Raw genomic sequence first — 11336 nt, forward strand, 5'->3', positions numbered from 1 at the left:
TGTGGCCAACATCCCGTTTCTGGGCAAGGTGTTGGAGCGGGTGGTAGCGGGACAACTCCAAGCACTCTTGGATGAAACTGATTATCTGGACCCATTTCAGTCCGGCTTCAGACCCGGGTACGGTGCTGAATCTGCCTTGGTCACCCTGTATGATGACCTGTGCAGGGAGAAGGACAGGGGGAGTGTGTCCCCGTTGGTTCTTCTGGACCTCTCAGCGGCTTTCAATACCATCGACCATGGTATCCTTCTGGATAGGCTAGCGGGATTGGGGGTCGGAGGCACTGCGTGGCGGTGGTTCCGCTCCTATCTCAATGGCCGGTTCCAGAAGGTGGTGCTGGGGGACTGTGGCTCTGCGCCCTGGCAGCTATGCCATGGAGTTCCGCAGGGGTCTATTTTGTCCCCTTTGCTGTTCAACATCTACATGAAACCGCTGGGAGAGGTCATCAGGAGGTGTGGGCTGTGGAATCATCAGTACGCTGATGATACCCAGCTCTACCTCTCGTTTTCCACCAATCCAGGTGAGGCAGTGGCTGTGCTGAACCGGTGCCTGGCCGAGGTAATGGGCTGGATGAGGGCCAATAAACTGAAGTTCAATCCAGACAAGACGGAGGTCCTGTTGGTAGGTGGGTTGGACTTCAGGATGGGGGACCTGAGCCTTGTCCTGAATGGGGTTGCACTCCCTCTTAGGGACAGGGTTCGCAGCTTGGGAGTGCTCCTCGACCCAGAGCTTTCACTGGAAGCTCAGGTGACAGTGGTGGTGAGGAGCGCTTTCCTCCAGCTCCGGCTGATCCATCAGCTGTGTCCCTGCCTGGAGAACGCTTGCCTGGCGACAGTGACACATGCATTGGTAACTTCCCGATTAGACTTCTGCAACACGCTCTACGTGGGACTGCCCTTGAAGACGGTCCGGATACTTCAATTGGTGCAAAACAGAGCTGCCAGGTTGCTGACAGGGACTGGGCGTTGTTCTCATATAACCCCAGTTCTCCGTCAGCTTCACTGACTTCCCATTGAAGTCCGGGCCCAATTCAAGGTGTTAGTTATCACCTATAAAGCCCTGAACGGCTTGGGTCCTGGTTACCTAAAGGAGCGCTTACATCCATATATGCCCGACCGCCCCTTGAGGTCTGCGGGAGAGGCCCTTCTCCGGGAACCCTCTGTGAAGGATATTAGGAGGATGAGTACCCGGAGCAGGGCCTTCTCTGCGGTGGCGCCCAATCTATGGAATGCGCTCCCCAGAGAGGTCCGCCTGGCGCCGTTGTTATTTGTTTTTTGGTGCCAGGCCAAGACCTTTTTATTTAAACAATATTTTAACTGTTAATTGTTATCTTTATTTAAAGGTTTGTATAATCTGCTGAGATGTATCCGGATTTTAGGGTTTATTTTACATTTGTTTGTTGCTTTGTAAGCTGCCCTGAGGCTTTTTGCGAAGGGGGCGGCATAAAAAAATTGCTTTAAATAAATAAACAAACAAACAAACAAACAAATAAATAAATGCTATTCTGTGATTCTAAGTGGTTCTTAGAGCAACTAAAGCAGAACTTATCTTGGAAGCAAAAAATGATGAAACTGAAGTTGCCCAAAATAGGGCAAATCAAAAGAAAGCCAGACCCCCTGGAACAGACAGTCATGCCAGGGGAAGTAGAGGACAGGAGAAGAGGAAGAGCGGCCAGGAGATGGATGGACCCCGTAAGGAAAGCCACCGAGCTGGGCGGGGCTGTGAAGGGCCGGTCCTTAAGGAGGGCGTGAATTCACAGGGTCAGCGCAGGTCTTCGGGGGACTGGGAGCTCCCAACAAGAAGCGGATTCAGCCGGGTTGCCCTGGGCCAGGTGCTGCAATGGGTCAGTGGGGGCTTTGCCAAGAGAAGGCGGGGAAAGCCAAGTTCTGCTGATTCCCCTGCACTTCGCAGCCATCTGATGGTGCTTTCGGCCCAGGAGGTTCTCCCGGGCAACTTCTCCCGGTGTGGAATTGGCGACACAACGCTGGTGATCCGCAAATTTAGTTCCTGAAGAAGCTGGCCCAGCTGGAACGGCTGCATGGCTAATCCAGGTTCTTGTTGGGTGAGGGTTGATTGGGTGGGCTAAAGATCTAATAAATGAGATAATCAAGGTGGGCTCAAACGTTCCCCACACGCTTCCCCTTTCCGGCTCCTTATTCTGCCACAATTGTCTTTGTGCAGAAATACTGGCGCTGTGAGCCCTCAGAAACAGCAGGGGCTTCAGAGGCCGCCTCTCCCTGGCCACCCCGGGGGATGAGCTCCGGCGGGAGGGGGTGCGGAGGGGCGCCCCGATCCCCCACCTGCTTCTGTGGCTGCCCACTGTGGCACCTTGTGGATCAACACGGCGTGCCGGCCACCGGGGCCTGTGTCCCAGTGGCTTCCGTCTTTCCTGCAGGGTGGGCGCCACCAAGTATCCTTTGGGGCTGGGCAGCTGAGCCGTGGGGCTCTGCAAGGAGCCGCTCTGCCTCCCGTAGGTTAGGGAGCAGCCCTGGCGGTTTGGAGCCAGTGAGAACCTGCACGGCTTAGCCAGATATACTCCCGTGCATGAGCCTGGAATTAGATCAATCATTCCTCCCCGGGCAAGCTCTGCAATGCTTCAAAACACACAGTCCCGTTCTGCTGATGAACAGAGGCCACACGTCATGTGTGGATCTGCATTTACCCTTCCGACATGGAAGACGCCTCCTTGGAATAGAGGAGACGCCACCAAACGGTTTCTTGGTGATCACCTGTTCCCACACTAAATGAATTTTACCTTTCTTGTGCTCTTAGATGAAACCAGGTAGCATTGGCATCCTGGACCACCCCAGAGGAGAAGCAAGTATCTTCTAATGCACTCTGGATGCGCGTTAGGTACATGCGTGCCTGCAAGCCCACGGTCCTAGACTCACTGCTGGCACATCGGGAGAGCAGTGTCTTGCAGCTAATGCAGGCCGGGCCACCTGAGGTCATGCAATAAAGCCGGCCCCTCAGTGGGCCCTGGAGCACCTGGGCCAAGGAAAGGCCAGCACAGCCGAAGCACCCCTTTTCTGGACGGCTCTCCCAGCCCCATGGCAGCCCGAGTGGCCGGTTGCCTGCAGCTGGTCGGCTGCAGCCAGCCCTCTCTGCCTGGGTGAGGCCGCAGTGGGACACCGGCAGAGCCGGTAAATGGGGTCCCCGAGCCAGAGGGCACAAGAGCCCCTGAGGACAGCCCTGGATCAATGAGCACCCCAGAAGGAGAACCCGGCCCTGTACAGGGAGCGGGACTCTCCACCTGGGGCGGGGGAGACCCGCCTGGCAGTCCCGCTGCTGGGTCTGGGCAGAGCTTCGGTTTGCCGGCCTTCGTGCTCACAGGAGCGTGTGATGGGCTTGGCGTGGTGGAGCCACGAAATCCTTGGCTTTCTGCGGCTCACAGCTTCCTCTCTGGCAGGCTTCCAGGGGAGCAAGGCGGTGACATCACCACGGGCCCGGGCAGCCGCTCTCCCTCGCCTCCAGCCATGGCAGCCCTGTACCTCCGGCTCACGGGGCTCATGCAAGGCCGCCCCAGGGCTGGGTGTGGCGATTTCAGCCTTTGCTTGTTCTCAGCATGAGTTCGGTGTGGAAGTGGAGGTATTCTGACATTCTGTGCCTTCCCCAAACCGTGCCAGTTCCTGCTGGGGGACAGCGTCAGCAGCCCTGGAGAGGGCAGGGCAGGGCAGGGCTGGCCGGGGCTGGGGGGGCCCTTTTAATAGGCGACGGGTTGCGCAATGGGGCCAGCTGCTGGGAAGCCGACCCGGACTGGGACGTGGGCCAGCCCTGGGCTTGTGCTCGCTCTGATTGGCTTGGGCCTCCTGGGCCAGGCAACAGCCACCCATTGGGGAGCAGATAAAAGCACCACTGGCTGCAGGGAGACCCAGACTCAGCCGGAAGCGCAGCCCCTGGGGAAGAGAAGGGCACCGCCAACCCGCCAAGAAGGACGGCCAGCGCCTCCGCTTGTCCCGAGGAACCCAGGTGAGGTGAGGTGAGGTGAGGTGGGGAAGCCCACCGGGCAGGGCCCCAAGGCCCCAGTGGGAGAGACCCAAAGGTTCCTGGAGCCGCACGTTCGGAAGCCCTGGACCAGTCGGGGGAACACCTCCCCGGGGAGAATGCCGGTTCTCAGGTCCCTTGAGCAACTGGGCCCCGAATCGGTCTCCCTGCCACCCAAAGCCCCTGCTTCGCGCTGGGCTCACCCCCATATTCTCCGCACCCCTTGAACTGCCTAGCCAGCCACTCCTGCAGGTGCAGCTTCTCTGGACTGGCGGCCGTTCCTGAGGGCTGCGCTGGGAGCCTCAGGCCTTGCGAGGCTTCTCTCGAAGCACGTCCGGCCGCTTCAGAAAGGGCTGCAGCTCCGGGGAAGCGTGGTCCTGGTTCTGCAAGCGCCCCTCGTGCCGGCTGGCTCCTCTTGCGGAGAGGTGCCGCTGCGGGAAAGGAGGCGCCACGGCCCTGCACGGCCTCCTGCTCACGGCTGCCCCAATGCCCCTCTTGCAGGATGCTCCTGCTCTGGACTTGGTTGCCGGTCCTGGCTCTCCTGGCCAGCTGCGGAGGGGCCCAGGAGTGCAGGCCACCGCCCGGAGGTAAGGCGCAAGGAAAGCGTGGCGGGGGAGAGCCATCGCTGGGCCTGCCCGGGGCCCCTGGGGCCCTCACCCTCAGATCGTCCTGTGCCGTGGCTTCCTGGTCCCTGCCCAGCCGGGGACCAGCATCCTGGCAAAGCACGAGCCCCACAGCTGCCGCCCTCGTGCCTTGAGACGAACAGGCCAGCAATGCCCCGCAGCTCCAAAGCGCGGAAAGGCGGCAGGCGGGCGGGCGGGAGAGGAGGCCCAGGGGGAAAGACCGTTCCGGAGGACCACGCACCGCGTGGGTCTGACGGGAGCCAGGAAGACCCCTGGGTGGAACGCGCTGGGCTCCTGCGGGGGCCCTGCGGGGCTCGCCTGAGCCGGCACGGCTTTTGCGGGGTGATTGGAGCCTCTCTCACACCGGGCCCCGCCGGGCATTCGAGCGCACGGGGGTTTGGGGGGCGGGAGGGCTGTTCTCTCTGCCTCACTGTGCTGTCCTGCCCGTTCGGTGGCTCAAGATGGGCCGCTGCGGCGGAGCGGCGTTGCGAAACTACCGCAGGCTGGCGCGGTGCGGCGCAGCTTCCAGGGCGCGCCCGGGCTGGGCGGGTGGGGAGGAGCCCCGGAGGAGGAAAGGGCCCCGCCGCGTGCCCGGGCGAGGGGGCTGCCCTCCCTTTCAGCACACTGGGGCGGGGGAGAGAGAGGCTCCGTCTCCCCCCCCCCCCCCCCGGGCAGCAGAGCGCCGCGCTCGGTGCCTGCGCCGCCTTCTTCCCGCGCCTCCCAATCCCCCCGCTCCAAGCTCCGCTGAAAGGGCCACCCCGTCGCTCCGCGCATGCTCCCCCCTGGGCTCCCGTCCTCCAGCGGAGAAGGTCCCGCGGGAGCCCGAAGAGGGGGCGCGCCCCACCTCCCCTTCTCTCCCGCAGCGCCTCGGGCCAAGAACGTGGCGCTGGGCCGCCCGGCCGTGCAGTCCTCCACCTTCGCGCGCCGCATCTCCGGAAGGGCGTCCAAAGCCGTGGACGGCAACTGCTCCGGGTTCTGGCGCCGCGGCTCCTGCACCCAGAGCAGGCTGCAGAAGGAGCCCTGGTGGGCGGTGGACCTGGGCGCGCAGTACAGCGTCTCCACCGTGGTGGTGAAGAACCGGCAGGACTGCTGCAGCAAGCGGCTGCAGGGGGCCCAGGTCTACGTGGGAGACGCGGTGGCGGACCGCAAGGACCCCTCCCGCCTGTAAGTCCCCCCCCCGCCCTTCCCTCGGGCAAACCTACTCAGGACATACCTCGAAGATCGCCCCCTTTGCACTCGTAATCATGGGGAATGTAGAAAAGCAGGATTCTGCTATTTCAGCCTGTGCTCCTGGCCAGAATGGCAAATGTTTAACTTGCTCATAAATGAACTGGAATTCATTCATTCATTCAATTTGTATAAAAGCCAACCATTTGCATCGTGCTCTCTCGGCGGCCATTGCACTCAAATATCAATAACAACATTAATAAAATAATACAGTTCAAATACTGTAATAAACAGACAAACTAAAACACAATATACAAGCCAACAAAACAAAAAAATAAATTAAAATTAAACCAGTGCTTCAAATCCATAGTTTGAGTAGTGCCATGATTGCGTTAGAACAGGAATGCTTTTGTTAGGCACCTAAAACTCAATGCAGTAGGTGCCTGACAAATCTCCCGAGGCGAAGGGTTCCAGTAGTGGGGTGCCAGCATCAAAAAGGCCCTGCTCCTCACCCGCCCCCCCCTCCTCAGGAAAAGGAACCTGTAGGAGTGGCTCCACTGATGGCCTTAAACAAGGGGCAGGTTCGTTGGGGGAAGGCGCTCCCCAAGATTGTGCGGTCCCCAGCCGTTTAGGGGCGACAGGAAATGTCCAAGTTTGCGGGTGACCCCAAACCAAATAGGAATTGCTCTCCTAAGGCTCCCTTCAGGCCGGGAGAAAGGGCATCCGGATGCAGGTGCAGCCCAGTATAAGCAAGTGCAGAGTGATGCATGTTGAGGCAACAGCTGCCAGGGCTAAGGCGGGGGGTCCGAGCTGGCAGCGACTGGCCCGAATGGGGTGGGGGGCTTTGGGGGCCACGCAATGACGATTCCACGCAATGACTGGCGCGAAAAGAGACGCTCCCCGTGGAGCACGGTTGGGAATGGAACCGAGGCTTGGAATGCTTCTATGCAAGCCAGTGGTGCAGCCACCGCTGGAATACCTGCAGCTCCTGAGCATGGGAACATGGGAGGCAGATCCCTGGCCATCTAGCCCAGTATTGTAGACACTGACTGGCGGCAGCAGCAGCAGCTCTGAGGGTTTCAGGCGGGAGTTTCCCCAGCTGCGTGCTGGGTGGCTGCGGGACCAAACTGTGAAGCCTCGTCAGTGCTGGGGAGGGGGAGAACCCCCAGCCGCTGGCACTGGCCAAGGGAAGCGTCTCACACCTTTCCTGCGGTGCTTGTACCAGGCAGCTGTCCGAAGGCTGAAGGTTTTGCACTTTCCTCTACTCTGGGAGGATGGGAAGGTGGCTGCCTTCCGAAATGGGCTTTTGATCGGACAAGGGGGGCAATGTTGTTGTTTTGGTAAGGGCCGCATCCCTGTCAAAAGAACACCACCGGCCTGCCAAAATCCCCTTTTCCAAATGGGAAAAGCCGCACACGTCTGGAGCACGAAAGGTTCTTGGCTTGCAAAGGGGAGGCCACCCAGCAGCGGCCCTTCATGTGCGTCCGGGCGCTTGGGAAGGCTGTCAGAACGGGAGCAGGGAGGGGCTGTGATTGGGAAGGGGGCTCTGCCTCAGTGTCCCTTGCGGGAGGCCTGACGTGGGGCGGGCAGGGAGCAGCTCACCCAGCGCCCTCGCCCGCTGGGTGGAGGCGGTGTGCTCATGACGCAACCCGCCCGGGCTGGTTCCCCGGGCGCGTTTGCCTGACACGCGAGCCCGCCCTGGTTGGGGGTGCGTGTGCCCTGACAGTGGGGGCACTTTGCTTCCTCAGAAGGGGAGCACCGGCCTGCCTGATGCCCCTTTCTCCCTGCAGCTGTGGGACCATCCTCAACACCACCCCGGGCTCCATCACAACCATCTACTGCAACGGGCTGAAGGGCCACCTTGTGATCGTCAGCATCTCGGGCCGACCGGAGAGCCTGTCACTGTGCGAGGTGGAAGTGTACGGCAACAAGCAGGAGCCCACGCCGTGCTGCAAGCCGGGGGGGGCACCGCAGTGAAGGGGGCTCCCAATAAACACCCCTCCCACCGGCATCCTCTGCCTCCTCCAGCTCTTTTGTGTCCTGGGCTTCAGAACGAGCGAGGCGGGGGCTGCTTCCCAAGGCAGGACGAAGTCGTGGGAAAGCTGGCCCAGAAGGGGTGGGCTGCCAGCGCCGAGCTCGAATTGCCCCTCCGCAGCGCTGCCACGAGCGGGAACCGCGTCAGGGGCTGCAGAGTCATCCTCGAGGGGGCGGTGCCCCTTGTGGGGCAGCCCGCACTGCCCCTCTCCTCCCCCACGTGGCTGGACCGGGCTCTTCTCCGGCGCCAAGCACAGAGCCTCCCGTTTCCTGGTCCTGCTCGAGAGGAATCCAGCCGCTCGGGCACAAGCGGGGAAGGGCGGACTCGGGCTAGGCAGAGCCCACCTGTTCTGGGCAGGCCCCTTTCCCCGCTCTTGCCTAGAGAAGGAGGTTGCCGGCTGGTGCTGGCAGCCGCCCAGGAGAGGGGCCCACTGCTCCCGGAGCCGCCGCTGGGATGCACCGCTGGGAATGGGAGTGAAGGAGGCGAAGCGGCCGCGGCAGGCGGGCGCGGCATCGCGGCCGCCACCTGGGCAGGGATGTGTGCCCTCTGAGCAGTGCCCGGCTGCTTTGGAAGTGCCCGTGCGCCACTCTGGAGCCTCCGGCAGCTGCTTTAGGATGCCACGGAAAGCAGACAACCATATTGGACTGATTAATTGCTTTAATCTCTTCACTGCCAGAGGAGGAGAGGTGCCCGAAGGAATGAGGGCTTTTCTGCACGAGGCATTTCTTGCGCGTTGGGGAAGCTTAACTCATGGAAGTCCGCAGGGCCTTTTCATGATGTCGTCATCCTCCAGGGCCTCTCCTGTTTTCTAGCCTTTGTTGCATGTTTTTTAGTGTGAGGAAAAGCAGAGCTTAAATGTTAAATTGTGACAACCTGGAATGCGCGCTCCTCACGGCACTGCAAATCCCCCGAGGGCAGGGGCGCCACAGCACCACCTTCTGGCTGGTAATTAGAAAAGCAGAGAACTACAAACCTTGGGAAGAAACCGCACATAAAGGACACATTTTTCCTCTTGCAAGGAAAAGGGTAGACAAAACCTCCGTAAAGCAGCAGATTGAACTCCTCAGACAGAGACACCCTTCCTGCCTCGGGGGCTGAAAAAGAGCAGGTTCCTCGCAAAGGAATGTATGCTCCTATCCAAGTCACAGAGCGCTTTGATCGGAGCCTCCACTGCCCCACCCCCTCCGATGCCGATGCCCCAAAGGAAGGCCCCGGAGGGAAGCCCACGGTCGCACGCCTCCTTCCCCAGCTTCTGGCTGGGCTTCAGGGCCAATGTCTGTCTGCTGGAGCAGCACAGCCATGGAGCCGTGACCCGGGAGGTGGTGGCTCGGCCACCCTGGAGGCATTCGGGGGCAGCTGGGCAGCCCCCCATCAGGGACGCTTCACTGGAGCCCCACACCTCCCCGAGGGCCTTATGGGCCCCCTTCCAGCCCCTGTTGTCTACGAGCCCAGGGGGACTGTGCTCTGGAGCCCTGGTCCTGGTGGGTGGGCAGCAAGGAACCATCTGTATCCATGATCCGTGGCTCCCTGAATGTGGGAGAACATCAGGCGCCTGAGCACGCTCCTTGGGAGCTCCTGCCAAGCCATTTTGGGCCGCTGCTTTTGTTCTTTTTAAGGACCAGCCAAGTTCTTTGCCAGGTCTGGGGCTGCATCCCTCACGCTCACACTCTGCTGTCCAGCAGAGACATTCCAGGCGGCTGGGGCGGCTCTGTACTGGCCTGAGGGAGAGCAGAATTGCAGCGGACTGGCCTGCCGCCAGGAGCTGCCCTTGGCTTTGCACACAAATTGCCCCCTCCAGCCCAGCGTGGGCGAGTGCTGGCTGCAGGGGCCTTTCCAGGCGCTCCGGAGCCTTTGCCCAGTTGTACTAGCTGGGCCGGGCCAGCAAAGCTTCCCCGCCTCCGTACAGGAAAAGTGTTCCGAAAGGTCTGCTCATGCCGGGCGGGAAACGTACCGCACAGCTGTGGCCGGGTGTGGAGGGCTCATGTGGGTGCCTTGCCATTACCACCACCGGGGAACAGCGGTGATGTGCGATGGGGAGGTGGCACCAGATGTGAGGAAGTCGTGGGAAGACAGCCAGGGAGCACGGGGCCGGCGGCTGTGGCTGGGCGACAGGTTTGCATGCGGATCATCGGTCTGGGAGCTAAGGATGGGAAGGCCTCAGGGAGGAAGGGGTGTGCGTTGCTCGGGGGGGCGGGCAAGTGGGGAGAGCTTTGCTGGCTGAACATGAAAAGTCCTTCCGGAGAACAATTCCCACTGAAGTGAGGGAGCCCCCCTTGGGAGCAAGCCAATTTTGGAGGGCGCTGCAGGATGGACCTGGGGAATTATGCACTGCTGCTCTGTTAAGGGTTGCATGACCCCCCCCCGCCCCGCCCCTCGACTCCACTCCCAGCAGTCTGTGCTGGCCCTCGGCACTCACCGGTCTGAGGTCTGAAGCGCTGCGGAGGCAGGGGCCCCTTCACGCCGCATCCGGCCCCTGCCCATCCCTGAAGGGCAACCGCTGGCCCACGATCCCCGCTCAGCCGCCCCCCCCACCGAGCCTCGGGGCGCCCGCCGCGCGGGTGCGCAGCACCACCCTCGCCGCGGTTTCCCCTTGCAATGTTTTGAGCGAATATCGCTCGAGGCGGCGGACCCGCGTCCTCCGGGGAAGCGGCTGCGCCCTCGCTGGGCAGTGAGCCGAGAGCGTGGGGAGCCGCTGCCCGGCCCCGTGCGCCTCCGCCTCGCACAGCCTGGCCGAGCTGCTGATGCGCCCAGGCCGGTGTCCGTGGCGGTCCCGCAGCTGCCGGGGGAGAGTGCGGTCGGCGCGGGGGCGCTGCAAGCCGAACGGATGCGCCCGCAGGGCCTCCCGCCCGCCCCACACTGGCCTCTCCTGCCTGGCGGGAAAGAGACGCGAGGGAACTCCGCGGGGGGGACCAGAGGGGGATGGGGCCACCTGGGCCCCTGTGAAATGTTGCGGGCGAGCCAGGACGATTGCCCCACCGTGGCGCCCCCACTCTGAGTGGCCCCACAGGCACCACCGAAGGAGGAGGCCAGAGGGGCGCGATTCGCCAGCAAGGAGCATGGGCTCATCTGTGCCTGCGGGTACAAAGCCAGGGGTGGTTCTAATTGGAATATGAGCGCCGGGCTTCCCACTGACGAGCGGAGGACTGCGGGCGAGGGGCCGGGTGCCCACTGGTGGGAGGCACGTGTTCTTAGCACTCCTTACCTGCAACCTGGCACTGCACCGGGCGGCCCTCCCGCGAAAGCTGCCCTCTGCAGAGGAGGCGTTTCCGCCAAGGGCACACCTGGCTGCCCCACCCACCCGGAGTCCTCTTCTGGCCACCTTGCTCGTCGCCCCTGACATGACCCGGAGCCACTTTTCTAATGAGGGGCGAAACTCCACCCCGCCAGGCCCATTCCACACACGGAACGGCGGCTGCGGGCCACCCACCCACACCCGTCCAGTGATCTCGCGGTGACCACACACCCCGGGATGCCTGTGCTTGCGGAGAGAGGCTGACACGGGGCCCGCGGCACTTGCAGCTGGTTGGGT

The 11336-nt window shown here is 62.0% G+C and overlaps 1 protein-coding gene across 1 annotated transcript; it reads left to right on the forward strand.

Annotated features, from left to right (window-relative positions):
* The first annotated feature begins 3723 nt into the window (after positions 1–3723).
* LOC123035253 (fucolectin-like) lies at positions 3724–7764 on the forward strand. Its single transcript, XM_044453241.1, has 4 exons — positions 3724–3977; positions 4484–4569; positions 5469–5769; positions 7563–7764. The coding sequence occupies exons 1-4, from the start codon at positions 3724–3726 to the stop codon at positions 7747–7749; spliced, it is 828 nt and encodes a 275-aa protein (XP_044309176.1). The 3' UTR covers positions 7750–7764.
* Positions 7765–11336: the final 3572 nt, after the last annotated feature.

This window comes from Varanus komodoensis, unplaced genomic scaffold, assembly GCF_004798865.1.
Source record: "Varanus komodoensis strain SLA01 unplaced genomic scaffold, ASM479886v1 scaffold78, whole genome shotgun sequence".
In the NCBI taxonomy this organism is placed as follows: domain Eukaryota; kingdom Metazoa; phylum Chordata; class Lepidosauria; order Squamata; family Varanidae; genus Varanus; species Varanus komodoensis.